Source organism: Pelobates fuscus, chromosome 3, assembly GCF_036172605.1.
Source record: "Pelobates fuscus isolate aPelFus1 chromosome 3, aPelFus1.pri, whole genome shotgun sequence".
Lineage (NCBI taxonomy): Eukaryota > Metazoa > Chordata > Amphibia > Anura > Pelobatidae > Pelobates > Pelobates fuscus.
This window is the reverse complement of record NC_086319.1, coordinates 271,669,330-271,696,521: the sequence shown is the minus strand read 5'-3', so window position 1 is coordinate 271,696,521 and position 27,192 is coordinate 271,669,330. Positions and strand designations below refer to the sequence as shown.

At 40.9% G+C, this 27,192-nt stretch overlaps 1 protein-coding gene across 4 annotated transcripts in view; it reads right to left on the bottom strand.

The window, feature by feature from the left end:
* Window positions 1-27,192, bottom strand: part of OGDH (oxoglutarate dehydrogenase) — an 88,939-nt gene that overhangs the window by 42,084 nt on the left and 19,663 nt on the right. For all 4 annotated transcript variants that reach the window (XM_063448540.1, XM_063448537.1, XM_063448538.1 and 1 more), the window contains exon 3: window positions 1,599-1,787. In XM_063448540.1, the coding sequence (XP_063304610.1) occupies window positions 1,599-1,787 (189 nt within the window). The remainder of the gene's footprint in view (window positions 1-1,598; window positions 1,788-27,192) is intronic.

Below are 27,192 nucleotides of genomic sequence, written 5' to 3'. Positions count from 1 at the left end.
CACTTTACTCGTTTGAAGTGGTCTTGGAGCATACATAGTTTAACCCCCCGGAACAGTAACTCCACCTCCGTCAGCGTCATTAGAACGTCCAGAATAAGAGTGCTGCCCATATCTGCCTTCCCTGATATAAGTTGTGTCAGTGGAGAAGGACCAGACAGAGGAAGAACTTGGCCACAACCTTGAGGTGAGTTAAAGCCATTTTTTTTTTTTTTTTTTTTTTTGCAGAGGGTGGGGATGATCAGGAGAGGAAGGATTACTCTGATCAAACCATGCGTTTGTAAAACACTGACTTTTGATTAAAGCAACCCTTTAATGAATCACTGTTAGCCCTCACAAAAATTAGTATTTCATAAAGTTAGAATATTTATGAAATACTAATTTTGACTGGTTTCATTTTTAATCAGGTATTAACTTTAGCTATATAAGTTTTTATCTCCTGCTCTGTAAACTGGAGGCTCCTGTAGGATCAAGAAATCTAGAAAACTATAAACAAAGCACGAGATAATAGATTCTAAATGAAACACATTGTGCAACAAAGGAAGTTTAAAGTGACACTGTAGGCACCCAGACCACTTCAGCCCATCACCCTTAACCCTGCAAGTGTAATTATTGCAGTTTTTGTAAACTGCAATAATCACCTTGCAGGGTTAAGTCCTCCCCTGGTAGCGGTCTACCAGCCCGCCACTAGAGGGACTACCAGGTTCTTAGACGACTTTTGGTCGTCTAAACGACACTAGACGTCCTCACGCTGTGCATGAGGACCTCCAGCGGTGCCAAATCACCATAGGAAAGCATTAAATAAAGCTTTACTATGGGGATATCCTAATGCGAGCGCGGCCATTGCCACGCATGCGCATTAGGTCTCCCCCACCTGCAGACATTGTGGGGGAGGAGTGAGGGCGGAAACTGACACAGTGCCAAGGTTTCCTCGGTGCTGGATTCAAGTAAAGTGACTGAAGAGGTTTTAACCCATTCAGCGACGTGGGATGTGGGGGCGGGAGGGGGGCACTCCAGGATTCTACAGTGCCAGGAAAACTGTTTGTTTTCCTGGCACTAGAGAATCCCTTTAAACATTAGCGCTCATTTTACAGGAAGTGTTTAGGAAGGTTGTGTAAGTCACATGCACGGAGGTGTGACTAAGGTTGTATAAACAAAGTTACTTATCTCCTAAACGGAAGGTAGGTGAACAATGAGACTGCAGGAACATGACTTTTACACCAAAACTGCTTCATTAACTAAAGTTGATTTGATGCCCATAGTGTCTATCTATGCTAAAGTTATTTTGGTGCTTAGAGTGTCTAACATCTCTTAAGATTGACGCAGACATTACGATGTTATTTTTAACAAAATCATTCTTGCATTAGCGAGTATTATTTTGCTTATAACCAACATAAGAAAGCTGAAAGGTGCATATCTTGACAAAAATAACCCCACAAATGACAGTGTAGCTTAAAATAAAGGGTATTTCTTAGGCGGAAGAAGGTAAGAGCAAGACATAACACACAAAATGTGACAAAAAATAAATAAATACTTTTTGGGGGCTGCACAACAGCTGCAGAAATAGGTAACGAGTGGAAAGGACCTGGTAAGTTTTGTACCTGGTAAGCACGGATGAGAGATTGTACAGCAAGATGATCTTCCACTAGTTTTTCTATATTTGGCTGTCCTTGGATCAATGACTGTGCCTGCGCAAAGGCAGAGAGGTTGCTACCGAGGGGAGGTGGGCTTTGGTAAGCTGTTCCAGGAGCTGCACCAGCATTTGCATTCCGAAAGAAGACATCCCATGACTAAGAGAAGAAAAACAAATAATGAACATCCTATCTAAACTAGGTTATAAAATAAAGCTATATATAGCAAGAAAGGAATCAACCTAAAACTTACAATGACTGATGAGACACTCACTGAGGGACATTGACACTCACTAACAGACATTGTCAGCAAAAGATAATGAAATATACACACACACACACAGACACACACACTTTGCACAAGAAAAGAATAAACCAAAACATATTTTCGGAATAATAGGGCAAAGTTGTTTCAAAGTACTGAAACAGTATCTTCCACAGGGACGGCGCGTCCATAGGGCAGCACAGGCGGCCGCCTAAGGGCGCAAAAATCCAAATTCCCTGCCTCTGGCTGGGGACTCTGATTTTTAAACTCACCTTGTTTTCCCTGCAGCCAACACGGAACAGGAGCTGGGCAGTGAAGTCAGCCGGCCTCCTCTGATATCAGAGGAGGGGGCATGACTTCCACTGCTCCCAGACTCTCCACCGGTCTCCAGCTCCAGTCTGGCCTGTCCCACGTGGCTCATGTTAAGCCTCAGGGAGGGGGGGGGTGGAGGGGAGGAGAGAGATTCCTTTTAGATTTTTTTTTTTTTAAATAATCAAAACAGTTCTCCCTGTTTGTTTATTTATTTATTTATAAAGCAGCCCCTGCCTATGCCCCCCCCTATGCAGCCCTTGCCCTCCCCTCTAAAGCCCGTGCCTCCGTAATACTGCCCCTGTCCCCCCTCTACAGCCCCTGCCTCCATTATACTGTCCCTGTCGTCCTCCTCTACAGCCCCTGTCCCCACCATGCTACCCATGCCCTATATGTCTGTGTATGCATGTCTCTGCATGCCTGTATGACTTTGTCCATATGTCTCTGTATGCCTGTGTCTTTATGTCTCTGTATATCTCTGTATTACGGTTTGTATTTCTCTATATGACAGTGTCTTTGTGTATCTGTATGTCCGTTTTTATGCCGGTTTGATTGTGTGCCTGCATGGTCGCGTGTGTTCCTATATATTTAGGTCTACATAGCTTTGGAGGAAAAAGAGACACAAAGGGCCCTGGTGGGTGGGGAGCGACAAAACGGGCTGAGGGAAGAGACACACAGAAGAGGACTGTGGGAAAAGAGGGTTGTATGAGACATACAAGGGAGTGTAAGACAACTTAACGTGCAGTGGCGTACATACCAGGGTCGCCCCTGCGACCTGGTATGTACGCACTGGGCCAGCCTCTTCTCCTGGGGGGCCCAGGAGTCGGCCACCTCCGGGCCCCCCAAGGCTGGCCCTGCTTACACCCGGCGGGCAGGCAGGCTGGCCGGTGCGCGAAGGAGCACTCTCTCCTGAGTGCTTCCTCTTCAGCTCCCTCGCGCACCGCACTGATGCCGGCGCCGGAAGATGACATCATCTTCCGGCATCCGGTATCAGTACGCGGCGCACGAGGGAGCTGAAGAGGAAGCACTCAGGGGAGAGTGCTCCCTCGCGCGCCCGCCAGCCTGACTGCCCGCCGGGTGACCGGCCCCCCAAGAGCCCAGCAGCACCACTGGACCCCAGGGAATCCCCTCAGCACTCCAAAAGGTAAGGAGCCTGGGGGGATTTAAAAAAAAAAAAAATGTGTTAGTGTGTGTGTGTTACTGTGTGTGTGTGTGTGTGACTGTGACTGTGACTTGGGGGCCACGGATCAATTTTCGCACCGGAGCCCCATAGGTCATGTGTACGCCACTGTTAACGTGGGATACAATACACTAAAGGTGAAATTCAAATGGGGGGTTTACGAGACACTGGTGAAGATGCCTTTTTAGGGGAGAGGGGAATGGGGTGGCAAAATGCATCTTCGTCTGTGTTGCCAAAAATCCTTGCACCGGCCCTGATCTTCCGTCATTCACTCTGTGCTCAATACAACACCATTGCACTTGCTTTACACAGGGACTGATGTTGATACAAGCAGTTCTGTAAATAAAGTTTGCCGCACGTTTCTATACAGCACTGTGTGTATTAGACCTATGAAACAGTTCTTTAAAGGACCACTCTGGGTACCAAAACCACTTCATGTTCTCTGACGCTCTAAGCTTATTACTGCTGCTCAATGCTTCCACATTTGCAAGTACCGCAAGAGAAGAAGATGAATCAGCGCTTGGGGAATTCCAAATAAGCGTCAAATCCTTTTTAGGTGCTTGAAGCGGTACCTTTACCCCTTAACGACCTTTACCCCTTAACGACGATAGAACACTGTAACGGCCCCAGGAGCTGAAATATACTCACCTCTGCTGTGATCCAATTCTCAGCAATCAATGGAAAAAAAAAAAAAGAGAGACACAGACATCTTAAAAAAAAAAAAAAAAAGTTTCGACCCCTAATGGTCTTTTTCAAGATCTTAAAAGTCGACATTTCGACCCCTAATGGTCTTTTTCAAGATCTTAAAAGTCGACATTTCGACCCCTAATGGTCTTTTTCAAGAACTTAAAAGTCGACATTTCGACCCCTAATGGTCTTTTTCAAGATCTTAAAAGTCGACATTTCGACCCCTAATGGTCTTTTTCAAGATCTTAAAAGTCGACATTTCGACCCCTAATGGTCTTTTTCAAGAACTTAAAAGTCGACATTTCGACCCCTAATGGTCTTTTTCAAGATCTTAAAAGTCGACATTTCGACCCCTAAAGGTCTTTTTTTTCCCACAGATGTGACTGAATTTTTTCTTACCATTAAACCATATATTCTCCAACACAAGACCTGTGAGTGCTCCCCCTACTTTATTTACACACACACGTCATTTTATTAATTATAATTTGAGGGACCAGCCTGACAACCCAGGCAGCAAGTCCAGAGAATTTAATTTGCAAGTCCTATGTTTATTCCTGTAACTTTACAAAACACCATACAACCTGGACATGGTGGTATTATTGTACTTGGGAGACTTCGCAAAACACAAATGTGTGTGTGTTATGAAACAGTAAAACTTACCATGGGTTGTCTACTTTTTCAAATGGTATGCAATGGGGAGGTTAATTTTTATTTCTGGGCTGCCATACAGTCTTAAAGGCAACATAGTCAATCTGGCAAATTTCAATTAGCAAATACAGAAATTGGCAAATCTTATATTTGAGCCTGTAACTTTCCAAAACCCCATAAAACCTGTACATGAGGGGTACGGTTTTACTCGTGAGACAATACTCTACACAAATATGAGTGTTTTAGAAGAGTAAAATGTGGCAGTTTATTAGTAAAAGAAAATGCAAAAAAAAAAAAACAAATATATATAAACGTTAATTTTGGCAAGGGTTTAAAACTAAATGGCTTCTTAAAAAAAGACTTGACATACCCCACTTTAAATACCCTGGGTTGTCTATTTTTACAAATGTTATGCCAAGATGGGGTTAATTTTCATTCCTAGGCTGCCAGTCTCAAAAGTAACATAGGCACAGCAAAGCAAACTGGCAAATTTCAATGGAAAAGCCCTATATTTGACCCCTGTAAGTTTTAAAACAACTCATAAAACCTGTACGTGGGGGCATTGCGGTACTCGCAAGATATTGCTGAATACAAATGTGTATTTTATTGCAGTACAATCTAACAGTATTATGACAGTCACAGATAAAATGTCACGCAGAACTTGAAAAATATTTTTTTTCCATAATTTCTTATACTTTAACCCCTTAAGGATGTAGGACGGTTCAGGACCGTCATCGGCATTTTTTCATTGCCGACCGACGACGGTCCTGAACCGTCCTAAATTTAAAATGTACTTACCCGATCGCAGTCGTTCCCCCGGCGGCGATCGGCGGTGCTCCCGTTGTGGGGAGACTGCCTGCAGCCCAGACAGTCTCCCCATGGCGAATTAGGACCCCTGTGGCCATGTGATCGCCCAACAGGTCGACCACATGGTCACAATAGGTGTCCATGTGTCTGCCTGCAGGGGGACTATCTGTGCTGACAGGCAGTCTACCTGCCAGTGTAAAATCAAAAAAAAAATTAAAGTTATAATTAATAAAAACAAATATTATTATATATGTGTATATATATATATATATATGATATATAGACATATTATACCTATATAATATATGTCTATATATCATATATATATATAATGTCATGCTAAGTGTATTTTTATATTAATATGTACATATATTAATATAAAAATACACTTATAATTAAATTACACACGTATATATATATAATATATATAATAACTATATATATTGTATATATATATTTTTATAAAATACAAATAAGTAATTTAAATTAAATTAAACATGTAAAAATAATAAAAATTTAAAAAAATATATATATCTATACGAAATTTTATTCTAACTGTATTTTGATATTAATATATTTATATCAAAATACACTTAGAATGAAATTGTATATATATCTATGTATATATAAATAAATAAAAAGAATACGAACTATTTATATGTCCATATACAAAATTACATAAATAATTATATAAATATACACGTAGACTTCAAATATATAAATATGCATATATATTTAAATTCTACATGCGTATTTATGTAATATTTTTACATAATTAAGTTATTTTATTGATTGCAATTTAAGGGACCTGCCTGCCAACCCAGGCCGAAAGTCCAGAGAATTTAATTTGCCATCACTGTATTTTACCCTGTAACGTTCTACGACACCCTAAAACCTGTACAAGGGGGGTACTGTTTTACTCGGGGGACTTCGCTGAACACAAATATTAGTGATTCAAAACAGTAAAACATATCACAGCGATGATATTGTCAGTGAAAGTGACTTTTTTTTGCATTTTTCACACACAAAGCACTTTTACTGATGATATAATTGTTGTGATACATTTTCCAGTTTTGAAACACTAATATTTGTGTTCAGCAAAGTCTCCTGAGTATAACAGTACCCCCCATGTACAGGTTTTATAGCGTTTTTGAAAGTTACAGGGTCAAATATATGGGTCAAATATTTTTACATTGAAAATGGCCAGGTTGGTTACGTTGCCTTTGAGAGTGTATGGTAGCCCAGGAATGATAATTACTCCCATGATGGCATACCATTTGCAAAAGAAGACAACCCAAGGTATTGCAAATGGGGTATGCCCAGTCTTTTTTAGTAACCACTTCGTCACAAACACTGGCCAAAATTAGCGTTCAATTTACTTTTTTCACACACAAACAAATATGAACGCTAACTTTGGCCAGTGTTTGCGACTAACTGGCTACTAAAAAAGTCTGGACATACCCCATATTGAATATCCTGGGTTGTCTACTTTAAAAAATAATATGTACATGTGGGGTGTTATTCAGCGATTTATGACAGATAATAGTGTTACAATGTCACTATTGATACATTTTAAAAATGTATGTTTTGAAACCGCAATATCCTACTTGTACTTATAGCCCTATAACATGCAAAAAATAGCAAAAAGCATGTAAACACTGGGTATTTTTAAACTCAGGACAAAATTTTGAATCTATTTAGCAGGTTTTTTCCATTCGCTTTTGTAGATGAGTAAAAGATTTTTCACATAAAAGTCAAAAAACATGCATTGTTTTCCAATTTTTCATCATATTTTTTCATTTTTAAAAAATTAAATTACATGAGATTATATAAATAATGGTATGTAAAGAAAGCCCCTTTTGTCCTGAAAAAAACAATATATAATTTGTATGGGAACAGTAAATGAGAGAGCGGAAAATTACAGCTAAACACAAACACCACAAAAGTGTAAAAAGATGCCTGGTCGCAAATGTACAACGTCGCAAAAACAGTCCGGTCCTTAAGGGGTTAAGATTTTATTCACATTCAATTATGTTTCATATATAAAATAGTTGATATGAAATTATAGGCCTGTTTCTCTTCAACAAAATTATATGTAATAAGTGTGGGTGCACTTAATATGAAAGAGGTGAATTATGGTTGAACAGACCTATAGCGCAATTTCCAGGTTTTGTTTACGTTTTGTTTTGATCACACCTTGTACAATTGGCTCCGCCCTTAAGGGGTTAAAGAAGTAAAATATATTACACTGGTTAATACAGAATTCAGTTTGATGACATAACTGCCAAAAAAAAAAAAAAAAGTAGGCGAGATAGTACTAGGATTTAAGTTATAAAAAATATGACTATTGCTGCTAATTATCAATCAGGGTTTCCAACAATATTTTATGAAGGACATCATTGATATTGGTCAAGTATCTATATTAACTATAGTCACCAGAACAACTACAGCTTAATATAGTTGTTCTGGTGTACAGAGTATGTCTCGGGAGATTTTTGTTAACGTAAACACTGCCTTTTGAGAGCGGGGCAAACCATGAATAGACTTACACAGCGCGGGAATAAAGGGGAGTAAAAACATATTTTACTTTGCTGGCAGAGGGGCTGGTAACCTAAACTATGCTTTCACAGCTTTAGTGACAAGAATACAGGTTTGTTTAAAGCCCAGATTTAAAATGATCATTGTAAAAATGTTTAGGAGGTTAATAGATGTGGGATTTTATACTACCTTTTCATTGTTGCAAACTACATACCTTGTTGCTGTTTAAATCTCTATTTCCTTCAATCTGCTAGGCAAAGCATTTGATTATAATCTCAGGACACTATCTCCATAGCACTTTTTTATTTTTTTTTTTATAAACTTTATTTTTGACTGAAGCACTTGACATGTTTACAATACATGGTGAGCAGTACTGTAGATAAGCCATTCCAACCTTTTTTTAACAAGATCATGTTAACATTTCCGTTATTGTCGTTAGCCATAGGTCATCCTTATTTGTCAAGATACATTCATTTTTTTTTTATTTTTTTTTAAAGTAGAACAATAACTAAAAGTCTAAAGACTAATGTAACCATCTACAATAACTTTGCGTATGGTAGCTGCTGTAGCATACTAATTCTCCGTGAGTATTAAGGTGAAAAAGAGTCGAAAGTAGGAAAAAGAGAAAGAAGAAAGTAGAGGCGGTTCCTCATCAGGCTAGGGGGCGTCGGCTTCGTACCGTTTGGTGTTACGCGGTCCCACATGAGTGAGGCCTTGTTGGGGGGGCAATTCCGGAGGGAGAGAGAGGGGTTGGTTTTCCCCATCTGGTACTTATGTCTGCTCATGCTAAGTCGCTAGCTGTCCAAGGTTCCCACAGTTTTTCAAATCGCGTCATGGACCCTCGCACCATGGCTGTTAGGCTCTCCATAAGGTATACGTCTTTTATGTTTGATAAGACTGATTTCATAGGGGGAACTTCTACTTTCAGCCACGTTTGGGCTAGTGCTCTCCTAGCTGCTAGTGTCACTTTGTGTATTAATTTTTGTTCCCTCCTTGTCCAGTTCTCTAAGGGCCTATTGAGTAGGTATGTCCATGGGCTTAAGTCCGGGGCTCTGTGGCATATACGCGACAGTTGGTTTATCGCTTTCCAGAAGTTTTGTACTCGTGGGCAATCCCACCACATGTGGAGGTAAGAGCCTTTTAATCCGCAACCTTTCCAACATTCGTCTGTTTGTGTCTTCCCCATTTGTCGTAATTTCACTGGTGTAGTGTACCGCCTAAACATTCTTTTATAGGCCTGTTCCTGGAGAGACACACATATGGATACAGAGTTGTTAGCTTCCCAAATCTCCCTCCATTCCACCCCCTCTAGTTCCTTTTCCCATGTGCTAGTGTATGTGAGAGTGCCCCATTCCACTGTTTCTGAGCATATGTGTGCATATAGTTTCGAGATAAGACCTGGCTGTGGTGATTCGTTTAGACACATCTTTTCAAAGAAGGACATACGCCCTGTGGCTGCTCGTTGGATGAGTGGGCGTTTCACGTAGTCTTTAAGTTGCAGATAGCGGAAGAAGTCGGCGGGGGTAAGGTGTGTCGTCTGTTTCAGGTGTTCGAATGTAACTAATGAGTCATTCTGAAACACATGGCATATTCTTTGTAGTCCTGTTTTCTCGAGGTTGGCGAAATACCTCGCTGTCAGCCCTGGCGGGAAAGCTATGTTTCGTAATAGTGGGGTTAGTGGAGATGGGGCAGATATTAGTTTGAATTTTTGGGCTGCGGCATCCCATATTCTCAAAGAATTTAGGATTGCCGGGCAGGTCGTGCGTAGGATAGGCCTGTCCTCTTTTGGGGTCCATATGTGAAATTGGGACAGGTCTGCTCCCATCATTAAGGACTCTAAATCTGCCAATCTCCTGTGCCACATTGCCACTTGAGCAACTTGGGCCGCCAAATCGTAGTAGTACAAGTGTGGTAGGCCTACGCCTCCAACTTGTTTCTGTCTGAATTGGATGTTTCTTGATATTCTGTGACGTTTGTTTACCAGGCAAAGTTTCCTATCGCTTGTTGTAATGGGGCGAAGTCTGATTTAGTGAGTTTAATGGGCAAGGCTTGAAATAGAAATAGTATACGGGGTAATATGTTCATTTTAACCGCATGGATACGCAATGGCAATGGCAATGGCAATATGATCTGCGTTTATCTTGCCATTTTTCCATGTCGGTGGTAAGTGTCTTAATTAACGGGGTATAAATCAGTTGGTGTAGTTTTACTAGGTCGTCTGGTAAGTAAATCCCTAGGTATTTAATATGACCCTGTGCTATTGGTATGTTGTGGGTCGCCCGCACCGCCGCCATGTCCCCCCACAGACATGCCTATTGGGAGGGCGCTTGACTTATCCAAGTTGGCCTCATGCCCTGAGGAGGCTCCGTAGTGTGTTAGGGTTTCTGTGAGGGCCTCCATCGAGTCCTTTGGCTCCGTTAGTGTTAGGAGCACGTCATCCGCATACGCAGAGACAAGGAATTCCTGCCTTCCGACTCTTACCCCTTTAATTTGGGGGTTTTGCCTGATGGCCTGTAGTAGTGGCTCGAGCGTTAATGTGAACAATAGTGGAGAGAGAGGACATCCCTGCCTCGTGCCATTGCCCAGGCTAAATGGTTGGGGCCATGCGCCTGCTATTGCCACCTGTGCTGTTGCGTTGCTATACATTGCTTTTATTGTGGTCACGAATTTGTCTGGGAAGTCCAGGAACTTCAGTAGATTGAAGAGGAAGGGCCACTCCACTCTGTCAAACGCCTTCTCGGCGTCAAGAGAGACCACTAAGGTGGTTGAGTTGGTTACCCGTTGTTGCCATATTAAATCTATGTTTCTTCTGGTGTTTTCAAATAGTTGGCGGTCTGGTATGAATCCCACTTGGTCTGGGATTATTAATGACTTCAAGATGGGGTTGAGTCGATCTGCTAATATCTTGGTTGATAAAGGAGATAGGTCTGTAATTCGCTGGTTGTATGGGGTCCCTGCCTGGTTTCGGGAGAAGGATAATGTTTGCTAGCGACATCTCTTTTTCGGGGTTTCCGCCCTCCATGAAGTCGTTAAAGAGCTATGTCAGCCTGGGTGAAAGCTCTGCCCGGAACGTTTTATAATATCCCCCGTTGAATCTGTCTGGGCCCGGGGGCCTTATGGCTCTGAAGTCCCGCTATATCTCCATAGAACTTTAACAGACCTTAAAAGGAACACAACAGGCACCTAGACCACTTCAGCTCAATGAAATGGTCCGGGTGCCATGTCCCTAAAGGCGCTTCCTCTGAAATAGAGTACTGTAAAACTGTGCTGTTTCCATTAGATGGTTTCATAGAGACCATCAGATTGGCGCAGGGTGACGTTTTGCTGCATATGTGCACTAGCCTCCCAATGCTTTACTGTGGGTTAGTATTGGATTGTTAGAGATCATCAATCTGATGACCTCAGCGAAGGAAGCAGGACAGCAGCACAGAGAACAGCATTGCAATGGAGGGGCCATATTAAATCTTTACAAGGAGGTGAGCCGGAGACCTAAACATTTAACAGGGCACTATAGCAGGCCTCGACAAATGTGTGTATAGACTATGAAGCAAACTGGGATATGGTTGTGTACCTAAAAAAAATACAAGACAAAATAACAGTGTAGTATCCTTGGGTATAATATGTGACACGCCAATATAGCACACTCGAAAGATATCCAGATTGTAAGCGCCTGTAGAGTGCCTCCCCCGATAACAGTGGGGGCTCAGAGGTATTCTCCCATCATCCTTCTTGTAACCAAACCAGCATATGAATCGGAACAGAAACCAGGAAGGTGGTTAAAAAAGATATTTATTGAAATGAATAAAAAAGGTATAAAATACCACTTTAAGTCCTACGCGTTTCATTCCCGTGCAGGAACTTCGTAAAAAAAAAAAAAAGTGTAACAATAAAATCACAGAATACAATATAACAATGTATCCACCTAAAATCCTTCCCTCCCACTTCCCTCTTAAATAAGTGTCCTCTGAGTGTTGATTGGATCGCTCACAAGAAGTTTCCTTGATTTTCTCTGTAATTTGCTGCGTGGCTGTAAATTTGAGAGAAGGCAAGGGATGTCCCATTGCCAAAAAGTGCTTAGCCACTGGGAGGTCAGCTTTGTTGTCCCTATAAGCGACTCTAAAGTTCGACCGGTGATTCCCAATTCTTTCTCGAAAGGGAAGATCCGTCTTCCAAATATACGATAGTCCACAGGGGCACTGAAGTTTATAAATCCCAAAATCGGTTGTACATGTCAACCGATGACGTATAGTGTATTTTTTGCCCGTGTGGGGATGCAGAAAGATCTTGCCCGGGATTATGTGGCCACCTGTAACACAACCCAGATTTGCAGTCTGTTGTTTAGTAGTATAGCAGTGTCTGGGGTCAGTCGATCTTGTGTGCGTTCCAGATGTTGCTTAGCAACAGTTTGGAATGCTGTGTCTATCTTCTCTGGGTGCCTCTGTCTGCTCGGCACCCACGTGCAAGCTGAATGCGGCTGCTGGACTCCACACACGAGGCTGGTGAGTTTATGTTTTATTATATATATATATTATATATATCTCAGGTCCCTATTTAGCCTTGTACTGCAGAGAGCCTCAGATGGAATTTTTTCCCAAGTAAGTGGTTAATCTCATAGGAGCAGACATTAGACTGTGAGAGTAGGACCTGCCAAAGATGGGGTACATTGACGTTGTGGCAGGCTTATGCAATGTATGATCATATAATGCAACTAAATCCCCATTTTTTTGCCTAGATTAGGTGTTTTTAAAAAAAACTTTTACAAACTAATAAAATCTGTCAACATTGAAGTTGCTGTTTAGTAGATAGGAGAGTGCGCTGGATCTTGTGTATTGTTTATTGTATAATATGGCCCCCAGCAGCACCCCATTTAAGCATGTTTAGGTGAGTGCAACCATACCCCCATGTTATATATATATATATATATATATATATATATATATATATATACACACTTGAATCATGTCTCTGTTTTTACCATCCTGATGAAAGCCCAAATATGGGGCTGAAACGTTGGTTTGATTTATTTTGAACATTAAAAGTTAAGTTTTAGTGATATATACAAGTCCCGGTCATTCTCTCTCATATTATATATATTATATATATATATATCCCTCCAAGAACATCAACCCTATTACATATCTTAGTATCATCAGCAAAAAGACATACCTTACCATCAAGACCTTCTGCAATATCACTAATAAAAATATTAAAGAGAATGGGTCCAAGTACAGATCCCTGAGGTACCCCACTGGTGACAAGCCCAAGCTTCGAATATATTGACTACAACCCTCTGTTGCCTGTCACTCAGCCACTGCCTTACCCATTCAACAATATTGGAATCCAAACTTAAATATTGTAGTTTATTGATAAGCCTTCTATGTGCAACAGTGTCAAAGCCTTACTGAAATCTAGGTAAGCAATGTCTACTGCACCACCCTGATCTATAATTTTAGTTACCCAATCAAATAAATCAATAAGATTAGTTTGGCATGATCTCCCTGAAGTAACCCCATGTTGTCTCTGATCTTAAAATCCATGTATTTTTAGATGTTGAACAATCCTATCCTTCAACATGGTTTCCATCACTTTCCCGACTACTGAAGTAAGGCTTACTGGCCTATAGTTGCCAGACTCCTCCCTATTACCCTTCTTGTGAATGGGCACAATATTCGCCAACTTCCAATCTTCTGGGACTACTTCTGTTATCAATGATTGGTTAAATAAATCTGTTAATGGTTTTGCTAGTACACCACTAAGCTATTCTAATAGCTTTGGGTATATTCCATTAGGTCCCATTGACCTCTTTGTCTTTACTTTTGACAGTTGAAATATAACCTCTTCCTCTGTAAACTCACATGACTAATTTATCCTTTTTCTTAACTGTCCCTTTCCTTCATTTTCATCTGTAAATACCGAACAAAAATATTCATTGAGGCAGTCAGCTAGACCTTTATCCTTTTATACATACCTTCCTTCTTTTGTTTTTAATCTAACTAATTTTTGTTTTACTTTTCTTTTCTCATTTTTGTATCTAAAAAAACTCCCCCCCCCCTTTTTTTATTGACTGCGCTATTTTCTCTTCTGTGTGTGATTTGTAAGATCTTATAACTTGCTTAGCCTCTTTCTGCCTAATCTTATAGATCATTCTGTCTTCCTCTTTTTTTTTTATAATTACTAAATGCTAACTTTTTGGGTTTTACTATTTTGGCCACATCTGTGGAGTACCACAGTGGTTTCTTGAATTTTTTGCTTTTACTGACAAGCCTAATGCAATTTTCTGTTGCAGTCAGTAGTGCAACTTTTAAATAATCCCATTTCTCTTGGACTCCATTTAAATTGCTCCAGTCTGATAATGACTCCTTTACACATATTCTAATTTTAGAAAAGTCTGTTTTTCTAAAGTCTAAAACTTTTGTTTTTGTGTGGTGTGACTCAGTCAATGTTCTTATATTAAACCACACTGACTGATGATCACTGGATCCTAAACTTTCACCTACAGTAATATCTGATACCAAATCTCCATTTGTTAACACTAAATCTAGTATGGCCTCTTTACGAGTTGGCTCCTCAACGACTTGTTTTAGAGACAATCCCAGGAGTTTAGATTATGTGTGCTCCTGGCACAAGCAGCTATTTTTGTTTTCCAATTCACATCAGGAAGATTAAAGCCACCCATGATGATAACTTCCCCCTTCATGGTCATTTTAGCTATTTCCTTAACTAGTAGATTATCCAACTCTTCAATTTGTCCTGGGGGCCTATAAATCACACCTACACAAGTTACTGTGTGATTACCAAATTCTAACGTAACCCAAATGGACTCTATGTTCGTCTCACTAACCTTTATTAGGCTAGATTTTATGCTATCCTTCACATACAGGGCCACCCCTCCCCCTTTCCTGCCTTCCCTGTTTTTTCTATATAAGGAGTACCCTGGTATTGCGATGTCCCAGTCATTTTTTTCATTATACCATGTCTCAGTAACAGCGACTAAATCTACACTATCAGTTGCCATTATTGCCACAAGTTCATGGATCTTATTCCCTAAACTGCAAGCATTTGTAGACATGACCAAGCTTATTTTTTAACACACTTTCTACAGGCACCTTCTGTCCTTGTTTTGGGGGACAATTGGATTGATGTTTTATCACCCTTTTGCCCCCCCCCTTCTAGTTTAAATACATCCTAGCAAAACCTCTGAACTGCTCACTGAGAACATTTGTTCCCTTTTGAGAAAGATGCAAACCATCTTTTCTGTACAGTTTATTTCCATTCCATACAGAGCTACCATGAGCAATAAAGCCAAATCCTTGCTCCCGACACCATTCACCAAGCCACAAGTTAAAGTCCCCAATATGTCTCTGTCTCTGAGCAGTAGCTCCGGGAAGACACTTCACAAAACCACCATTGTCTATCTCCAAACCTCTTATGATGGAATCCCCCAACAACAACTGCTTTCTATTAGGCCTCGCCATAGTCTCCAAGCCTCTCTCAACACCACTAGCCTCAGTGCCTCTCTCCACAACACCACTGTCTACAGATTAGACAACAACCAAACCTCCAAAAAGTGGAACGTGAAACAAATGAATAGCAACTATTACATTGAACTAAGTCTGCCATTCCAATGAGGTGAATAATTTAAATCAAACGAATCTTAACTTTTTATGTATCCTCCGCAATACCTCAGATTACCTCCAGAATATCTCCAAACCACACACTTAGATGAAGCAACCAAGCTATATTAGCCAAGCTAATGACAACAACCCTTATAGAACTCCTAAAATCACCTCCCACTAGGAATGTTTAACACCTGGGTAGGCCTCTGCTTATTTGCAAACAATAGCTAATTAAACAGCAATCAATAGCAAGTAGCTAACTCATCAAATCAAATGCCTTCTAATTACCAACAGGAAATCAAACCTTGTGCAATCAGTAATTCTAAATAGGATCGCACATATACGAACGAGCTAGAAGTGGAACGCCTACGTCACTGACGTCAGTGGAACGCACGCACACACATGCGTCAACAATAACGTCTAACCCGGAACAGCGTGGGAAATACAAGAAATTAGAAATCGGAACAGCTGAAGGAGCATCTGCACGCAGCAAATTACAGAGGACATCAAGGAAACATCTTGTGAGCGATCCAATCAACACTCAGAGGACACTTATTTAAGAGGGAAGTGGGAGGGAGGGATTTTAGGCGGATACATTGTTATATTGTATTCTGTGATTTTATTGTTACCTTTTTTTTTTTACTAAGTCCCTGAAGAAGTTCCTGCACTGGAACGAAACACGTGGGACTTAAAGTGGTATTTTATACCTTTTTTTTTTTTACCTTTTTATTCATTTCAGTAAATATCTGTTTTACCCACTTCCTGGTTCCTGTTCCGATTCATATGCTGATTTGGTTATAAGAAGGACGATAGGAGGATACCTCTGAGCCCCCCACTGCTATCGGGGGAGGCACCCTACAGGCGCTTACTATCTGGATATCTTGTGAGTGTGCCCTATTGGCATGTCACATATTATACCTAAGGATACTACACTGTTATTTTGCCTTATATTTATTTTTTTGGGTACACAGCCGTATCCCAGTTTGCTTCATATTCTATACACACATTTGTCAGTGACCCAGTGGGAAAGGGGTTACTCTGGGAGGCAATATTGCTTTTTATTACTTATCTTTTAACTATCCGTTAAAATAAATTACTATCCTGATACTCCTGGCTCCTGGCTCCTGACTCCTGGCTCCTGGCTCCTGACTCCTGGCTCCTGGCTCCTGGCTCCTGACGATCATTGGGACCTAAGGGGAACTGGCCTGAGGATTCCAGTAAATGTGCATGTCCCATTTAAGTGACATGAAAGCTGTATAAGTCCTGAGCCTACTTCTAAACGGCTCAAAAAAGTGTGAGTGATTCCATCTCAAATTTTCACTTTTAAGTATATATACTATACAGGTTGCACTATGTTCTTCTCTGTATTTATATTTTTTATATAGGGATTTTCCATTTGTCAAACCCTATCATTGTGTACTAAGGAGGAGATACCTATTTGCTATACCCCAGGTAATCACTCCTGTCTGGTGTGTGTGTGCGCTTTAACTTTTTTGGTTGTACTCTGGGAGGCTGTCTAAACTTATTCAGTTAAGTATTTCCTTTTTTTTTTTTTTAATTCTTTATTTTTGTTGTGCATGGTATAACAATAGGCTTGTTCAGCCACAACAGCGGTAACAAGCAGTGATGTAACAATTAATGGAAACATAACGTGGCATAAGAGTATAGCACATTTTAAGTTTTTAAGAGAGCATTATCGGGTAACCGTCAAACTATGGCTGGTCATCTAGATAGCGGAGTAAGTAGTAGTATACAAGATATAAGTAGTATACAAGATATAAGTATACATGTCTGCTTAACTTTTGAGAGACTTCTTTATGTTTCGTGCCTGTAGTGGACATGCAAATCTATACTGCCATAGCAGCTGGTGTGAGGAGATTAGATGCACCTGGTAATACAAATATGGCATCTATAACATTGTGCTTTTGTGTTTGTAGATAAAGAGTAGCTAGCTCAGTTCAAGCACTTTAAGTTAACTCCAGGAGGTACTACATTTTGACACGTTCCGTTGGGTTCGTTCTACCGTGATGGCTAAACAGTAAGTGGTTAAGTAATTAGGCGTATCAGTTGTTAGGTAAGTTTGGACATGATCTTTCGGGTGCGTTTTACCGTGAGGGCTAAACATTAAGTGGTGACTAAATAGGCGAATCACTGACGTGCAGCAGCGTTTAACACGTATCGGTACCGGCTAATGTATGTAGCAACTTGCGTGGTCTCACTAAGTGCATGCCTGCGTTGTGACTTGTGCGGGAGGCTAGTGGGCTCTTAGATCCCTTGCGACCTCTTGGTCGGCATGATGATAGGTGCTCCTGGGGGGTGCGATCGCTGATGCCCGTAGGTTGCGGGCAAGGGTGGGCTAATGTGTGGACATCATATATAAGGGGTCCTGAGTGTGTTACTCTTGTGGGTAGGGTCGACTGGTCGGTGTTTTATACTCTGGTGGTCTGCTACTGCATGGTGCAGATTGTGCTAAACTTACTTAAGAGAGGGCATATCTAGATTGGGGCCCGTGGCTCCCTATGTGTGCGCATTGTGTGTCCCCAAGCCTCTATCTCCGGGTATGGCAGCGGGAGTCAGTGTCGGTAGGTGACGGTGGTGTGGGCGAGTCTGCTGCCCTGGTGTCGTGGGAGTTTGTGGATGCAGGGGGGGCTATGTGTGGCTAATTGCTGTATAGTGGCAGGGGTGTCTCGTATGTTGTGTGAGTACCTCTGTGGAGTAGGTGTAACCGGCAAATTCAACCATAAAAGACATTTTCAACTGTAAAACATTTTCAACCGTAAAACATTTTCATTTTCAGTCCTCTGACAACACCGAGGCTGCGGTTAGAGTGGTTGGCGGGGCCCCACATGATCTCCAGGGTTGTTCAGGTGGGGGCCGTCTTCTGCGCAGCGTGGTTGTGCCCTCTCGGGACAAATGTCTCGGAGGTAGCTGGGTTCCACTCATGGGGCTTTAGGGTTGAGCAGGGTTGCTGCATAGAGTCCTGTGGTAGGCCTAGGGTTGATAGGTGCGTCCTCGCTTCCTGCAGGTCTGCTATTAAGTATGTAGTGTCTCCATGGAATACTTGGAGCTTGTGAGACGAGCGCCATTGGTACTTGATATTGTGTGTTCGGAGCAGGGAGGTAAAGGGCCGGAGGGCTGTGCGCCAGGCCATAGTTCCTCTGGATAAGTCCGTATAAAATGTTAGGGCCATGCCCTCAAAAGCGTACGGTGCGTTTCCCCTGATTGCGGTCATGACTGCTTCTTTATCCTGACGCCTCTGAAATCTTACAATTAGGTCTCGAGGTGCTGCCGCTGGGGCCGTTGTTGGTTTGGGGATTCTGAACATACCATCGAGGGACACTCCCTTAGCCTGCTTCAGCGGGAGTATGTTGCTCATCAGGCGTCTCAGAAAGTGTGGTAGCTCAGTGTCCAGGACCGTATCTGTTATGCCTCTTATCTTGATGTTTTGGGCGCGGTACGAGTCCTCCATTGCCGCCATCTTTTGCTCCATAGTTAGGCGCTGTTGTTGCATCGATTTTAGCTCCTGTTGTATCACGGATATTTGCCGTGTGTGGTTGCGGGCGTCTTGCTCCAGGCTTCCCATGCGGCCTGTCAGGCCCTGGATATCTTTCCGTATGTCCGCCACATCAGTCTGGATGTGCCGGCGGAGGTCCGCTAGCAGTTCCTGCATGACCGCCTTCGTTACCGGGGCTGAGTCCGGCTGCGGTGGTATCAACGTTGTGGGTAGGTATGTTTCTTCGGGGTCCGAGAGTTGTTCATCGGAGTCCTCATTGTCATCGATATAGGCGGCCATGTTGGGCTCAAGGGCGCCATGTGCTCGCCTCCATAGGTCCCCAATGCTTGTGCCAGGTCGGATCTGATCTGGTTTTAGTTTTTTGTTTTTTCTGCCCATGATTGGCGAGCTTGCCAGGTGAGTTCAGCTTTGTTTTGCAAGTTGGGGGGTAAGTTTTATCGCTTTTTTCGGTAATTTGTGCTGAAAATGCACGGAGCTCTTAGTGAATGCGACCTGTCTGCTCGGCTGTCGGCTCCGCCCCGTTAAGTATTTCTTATACATATTTTTAGGGCTCGACAAATCCCAGGCACCAGGTAGCCATGGTGACTAGGAGTTTTGTCCTGGCGCCTGGGATTTGTCAACATGTTCAGTGGCTGATTGAGAGTGGGGAGCCAAGATCCTTAGGCTATTGAATAAATACATCTCTATGGGGAACATTCAATGCCTTCATGAAGAGCATGGAGACACTGAACTTAGGTGCTGCACATTGTGCAGCACTGGACTACGAAGCACCACTAGTAGCCTTTTCCCTGAAAAGTTGGTGTTCACATTGGAAAAACCTGCAGGGACAGGCTATAGACACCAGAACCACTACATTAAGCTGTAGTGGTTCGGGTGAATATAGTGTCCCTCTAACAAATTTGAAGATAGTAATGAGTTTATTTATTTGTTTAAATTTTAAACTAAAGGTGCTCCCAACGTTTAGCTGGTTTCTAGATTACAAGCAAATTTGTCAAGCCTTGCACTATAGCATTACCAATACAAATGCACATTCTTAACACTTTAGATTTCCTTTAAGTTGCAATGGGAGTGTTTCTTTTAAATATCTGTGCATATAGTATCTTACTTGGGTTGTACTGTAAAACAACTTCAACAGCTGGGAGAGAAACAGGTGACAAGTGTGAAGAGCAAAACCTAGGAGGAGGTCAACCATGTAAAAGGGTTACAGATCCTATGTTATCACATGACAATCACAAACAGTAGGCAAAGTGGGAGTAAGATGGGTATTTTGCAGACTGCAGCTCATATATTTATATATTGCATGACAATTGCAAGTAACAGACAAACTAGGAAAGGAGACCCAATGGGCGGCAGAGTGCCAGCTCTATTTATAAATCACCCAATGTCGTGGCGAGCAGCTGAATCAACCTGTCATGATCTTTTCATCTGGTTTAACAGATGGCATTGGGTATTACTGCAAAAGAGGGAAAAAAACAAAAAACAATAATGGCAAATCTCCACCATATTTTGGATTTTATTATTTTTGCCATTATAAATGGTTGATCAGGGGGGCGGAGCCAACAGCCGAGCCGACAGGTCGCATCTACAGAGAGCTCCGAGACATATGAACGCATAAAGCCCAAAAAACGACAAATTTCACCCCCCAAACAGAAAACAAAGCTGACCTGCATTCACAGAAAAGGCAGCAATGGGCAGGAAAACTAAAAAACAGAAACCAGAAATGCCACGACCGGGTACAAGCATTGGGGATCTATGGAGGCGAGCACATGGCGTCCCAGAGCCCATCATGGCCGACTACATGGACGAACTCGACGACTCTGACCAACTACTCTCAGACCCTGAAGACGCAGGCTTAATCACAGCACCGACACCAGCACAGCCCAAACCGCAGCCAGACAAGGCACCGGTCACGAAGGCCGAAATGCGGGAGCTGCTGGCCGAACTCCGCCAGAATATCCAGGCTGATGTGGCAGACATGAGAAAGGACATTAAGAGCCTGACAGACCGCATGGGATCTGTGGAGCGAGACTCCGGTAAACTTACTCGGCGAATGAATGAGTGCCAACAGGAGATAAACTCACTACAACAACAGCACCTGATGGTGGAGCAAAAAATGGCGGCTATGGAGGACTCGCGCCGCGCCCAAAATATTAAGATCAGGGGCATAGTGGAGTCGGCCCCGGATACTGAACTGCCTCATATCATAAGGCGCCTCATATGCCAAATACTCCCCCCGAAGCAGGCCAAGGGGGTGAGCCTGGATGGAATATTTAGGATACCTAAACCAACGACGGCCCCTAAAACGGCACCCCGAGACCTCATTGTAAAATTCCAAAAGCGACAGGACAAGGAGGCTATCATGACCGCCATTAGAGGTAATACTCCATACGCCTTCGAGGACATGTCCCTCGCATTTTATGCAGACCTATCCAAAGGAACAATGGCCTGGCGCGCAACACTGCGGCCCTTCACCGCCTTACTCCGTGCACATGGTATCAGGTACCAATGGCGCCCAACCCACAAACTGCAGGTGATCCATGGAGAAACCACGCATTTAATCACAGATCTGCTGGAGGCGAGAAGGCACCTAACAATCTTGGGCCTTCCACAAGACTCTATTCCACAACACAGCAAGCCCTCTAAGCGCCATGAATGGAACCCTGCTACTTCTGAGACATTTGTCCCACGAGGGACCACCCAAGATGTACGGAAACCGGCCCACACCTAAGGGACTCTCAAAGACTGGCAGGGCTAAACCACCCACTCTTAATACTGCTTGCATGGTCGTAAATATGTTGGGGAAACGGTATTACTATGCACCCTCACATAGAAAGCACTTACACGATAGGCGGCACATCATGGCTGCTGAACAACACATAGCCGTACACATCCCCCCTTGCAACCACGCCATCAGGGCTGCAGAGCCGCACAAACCGCCCCCACCTAGCATCACCGACTTCAGTAGCTATAGTTTAGCCCGACATCTGAAGCACCATACATGCCCAAGGCACTCACTGTCAGTAGCAAGGTTCACCTCACCACTAACCACATCACACACCACAGGGATTAACCATCCCTCACCACCTCAGACACTCAGGGCAACTAACCTCACCTGTATGCTATCCAATTACTAAACCATACAGGTTATCTGCCGAACACCCATCCACACCCCTCAATAATGCAGACCCAGCCTCTGAAGCTATAACAGGCATCTTTATTTTATCGGGCGGCACACGGCATTAATTTAAGTTATAAGTTATTTTGATCTCGATCTCTTATGCCTCAATGTCCGCCTTCCATACACTTGTGCCCCACGGCGGGACCTGTACATGTTTTTTGCTGTTTTGTGTTTGCATGTCTATTTTTACAACGTTTCGCTCACTGCACACCTTGTGCAACCTTAAACAGGGCAGAAGCCCTACTTAACTAACGCAACAGGCCTAGCCGAGATTACACGTACTATATCTAACTGTCAACAACAGTCCAATGTCAAATGCTAAAGAAATACTTTAAGTCCAGATACAGGATGCTGCAAATGCTCGATAAACCTTACTGCATAGCGCTCAGACCTAAATTGTTATGTGTTTCATTGTTTAAAACTTTTCCATTATATAAAAATGTGCACCGTCTCCCATGCCAATGTTCATACGGCACTGTTCTAGATTACGCTGTTGTGGCGTTGTGGTACCTATCTGTAAAACATGCACAATAAAATAAAGAATTAAAAAAAAAAAAAAAAAAAAAAAAAAATGGTTGATCAATCATCCCCCCCTCCCCCGTTAGTTTGGGAATTCAAGATTCCAGAGAAGTGATGCATATATTCTGCTCAAACTTCTCAGGAAATAAAATAAAGAATGCCATATATGACAAAATAAATTTGAAAGTATTTAGAGAGAGGTTCGATTTGATATACTGAATATGAATAATGCTTCAAAAATGCTATGTATCAGCAGTAATACTGCCTCTTGGTGAGTGCAGTTTTTATATGCAACTCTAAGCAGTCCATTCCATAGATTAGAACAAACCAATGTATTTAAAAATATCTGTGGAATCCTTTTATGCCCCACACCCACCCCTGGTTATTTTAAGAATCTTACAAAGTCACAAGAAAGGGGGAGGAGTGTCCCAGGGATTAAAACAAACTGGTACTGATAATTACAAAGGCAGATTAATCAGCAATAATTGGCTTAACCAATTTACAGGTTGAAAACCACAGGGGGAGGGGGGAGGTGATATAAAAAAAAAAATCTAAAACAATTACTAAAGCTTTTTTTTTTATTATTATTTTAAATCCACATGAATATACATCAAATTTAAAATGTATGTAATCACAAGTTCCTATAAGATAAGATATGTAGGGAGGTGGCACATGCTGAGTGCTTCCGCTTTGGGCATCATGTTGCCAAGTGACTTTAAGGCACAGGGGACAATTTGTCCTCTGCCAGAGTTTAAGAACAACTCCCCATGCAAATTGTCCTACCCACGCCACCCAGCAATTTTTCCATCACATATAATTGTCCTGGTTAACCCATTCTGGTATTGTAAAGGCTAATGATGTCCAAGACACTTAACTGAAACAATATTTCAGGAGGCAAAGAGCACTCTGCATGTTGATATTCATTTAGCACTGATAGAACTGCAACATTTTCTGATCCCCTTAAAGACTGAGCCAAATGGACACTTTCTGATCAAAATAAAACGTAAACAAAACTTGGAATTTGACTACATGTCTGTTCAACCGTAATTCACCTCTTTCATATTAAATGCACCCACACTTTTATATCATTTTATTCAGAAGAAACAGAGCTTTCATGTAACATCAAATATTTAGCTATGAAACAATTTATTATGAATAAAATAGAAAAGAAAAAAAAATTGAGAAGTTAAGTTTTATTTTTTTAGTTCTGCATGACATTTTAACTGTGAATGTCATAATACCGTTTGCTTTTACTGCAAAAAAAATGCACGTTTGTATTCAGCGATGTCTCATGTGTAAAAACATACCCCCTATGTACAGGTTTTATGGTGTTTTGGGAAGTTACAGGGTCAAATATAGCATGTTACATGTTTCATTTTTTTTTACATTGAAATTCAACAGATTGGTTACGTTGCCTTTGAGACCGTATGGTAGCCCAGGAAAGAGAATTACCCCCATGATGGCATACCATTTGCAATAGTAGACAACCCAAGGTATTGCAAATGGGGCATGTCCAGCCTTTTTAGTAGCCACTTGGTCACAAACACTAGCCAAAGTTAGCGTTAATATTTATTTGCCTGTGAAAAATGCGAAATACTAATTTGAACGCCAATTTTGGCCAGTGTTTTTAACTAAGTGACTACTAAAAAAGACTGGACATACCCCATTTGCAATACCTTGTGTTGCCTACTTTTGCAAATGGTATGCCATCATGGGGGTAATTCTCATTCCTGGGCTACTATACAGTCTCAGAGGCAACACAATTTCAATGTGAAAAAACTGAAACACAAGCCTTATATTTGACTCTAACTTTTGAAAACACCATAAAATATATACATGAGACTTCGCTGGAGACTTCGCTGAACGCAAATATTAGTGTTTCAAAACCGTAAAACGTATCACAACAATATAGTAAGTGCCGTTTGAGTGAGAAAAATGCAAAAAACTTAATCCACACACATATATGAAGTTTTTTGCATTTTTCACACAATTTAAATTTTTATTTATATATAAAAAGGTATATACATAGTGATATATATATTTATATATACACACACACCTCTGTGTGTGTGTGTGTGTGTGTGTGTGCGCGCGCGTATATATATATATATATATATATCAATAAAAATATAATTTTTACATTATTTGTATTTATATATAGGTATATACATAGTGATACATACAAAAATATCAAAATACAGTTAGAACGAAATTATTTTTTTTTATTTTATTATAATTTCTCATTTTAGCAGATATACATATATATTTTATTAATATTCTACGTGTATTTTGATAATAATATATAAATACACTTAAACAATGTGTGTCTATATATACACACACACACACATATACACAAATATATATGATGATCTAAGTATATATTTAATTTTAAACGGTTTTAAAAATGTATTGAACTTTATTTCAGGCAGCAGGAGGACTACCTGTCATTCCGTGCACTCCCCCTGCCGGCACTGCTATGGATGGCTACTCCGTCTATGTGACGGAGGTCCTCACCAGGAGGGCCAGATCAGCAGCAAGGGGACTCCCTGGGATGCCAGGTAAGTCCCTCCCATAGCTATCGCCGGCGGGGGATCACCAGCGAGCAGGTAAGTCCGGTGGACAGCGTGGAAGTGCTATGCCGCCCGCATTGAGAGCCGGGTCCCCAAGGACGGCATAGCACGCCTGCTGTCCTTAAGGGGTTAATAATATAAAGTGAGAACAGAGAGCATACATTGGGGTGTCCTATTAGATACATTTAGTTGAATGCCATCATATAAGTATTACTGCCCTGATATATTTTTGGATAAACTTTTCAAATGATCACAATCTTTTTAAAAGAAATAATTTTCAAAGTGATTTATCTACTAAAGTCTGTGTTAAAAATGACACTAGAATCACCCAGATCACTTTGTGAAGTGGCCTGAGTGCAGTGTCCCTGTCCTTTTTACCCTGCAATGTAAAACATTTACTCCACCTATACTGGCTGCTACTAGGTCCCTTCCCCACCATTATGGATCATTTTTCTTTCTATCTAGAGATATATATGATATATGTCCTGATGAAAGCTCCATGAGGAGCTGAAACGTTGATGTCCTTAACTGAATAAAGAATATTTGCATCGTTGAGAATTCCTGGAGTGCCGGTATTTTTTGGATATTTATATATATAGATATATATATATATATATAGATATATATATATATAGATAGATATATATAGATATATATAGATATATATATATAGATATATATAGATATAGATATATATATATAGATATATATATATATAGATATATATATATAGATATATATATATATATATAGATATATATATATATATAGATATATATATATATATAGATATATATATATAGATATATATATATATAGATATATATATATATATAGATATATATATATATATATATATATATACATACATACATACATACACACATACATATATACACACATACACACATACACACACTTTCTTTTATTAATTATAGATAAAATTGTTTCCATAACAGTAAGAATAATGATAGAATATGAATAAATATGTAAATAACCTACATAAAAAACAAAACAAACTAAACCGGGGGAATACAATTTACACATAATCTGATACAATATGCAATGACTAATGTTTTTTTCAATAAAGTATAGTCACTATTAAAAAATAAACACCTAAAAATGCCAAATATGTTATGTACAACATGGTGCTTAAAATTAAAACAAGATCAAATAAATAACTTTGTTATCTAGTCAGGTGAAGCAATACGTTATAATAGGAGAATAATAATAATAATAATATATATATATTTTTTAACAATGTTTATGTGGCAGCTGGCTTGCAAGCACTGGCTAGCCGCCATGTAATTAACCCACGCGGTGCCGAGGGTTTTTAACCATTTGCCCGCTGGCTGCTAGCACTGTTAGTGGGCAAATTGTTCTTTAAATGATCATTCACATGCAAATGGCAAGTGAATGATAATTTGCGATACCGGTGCGGTAGATTGGTTCAGACAAGTTCAGAAAATCACAGGTCGACCGAATTCTGACTGCATTTAGCTGTAGTAAATATGAGAATTGCCAATGCAGTCAGATTTTGGACCAGACACACAGGGTGATGGCTGATAAGATCACTGCTCTGTGGAAAGAGTGAAACAGGAGTCTAAACGGTCGGATTCTACCACAGTCCGACCAAAAGGTGTATGAATAATGTTTACATATAGTGAATATATAAATAAAAAATTAAATTGCATATCTTTTCATTAAATGTTGCAAGAATTCCTATTTAT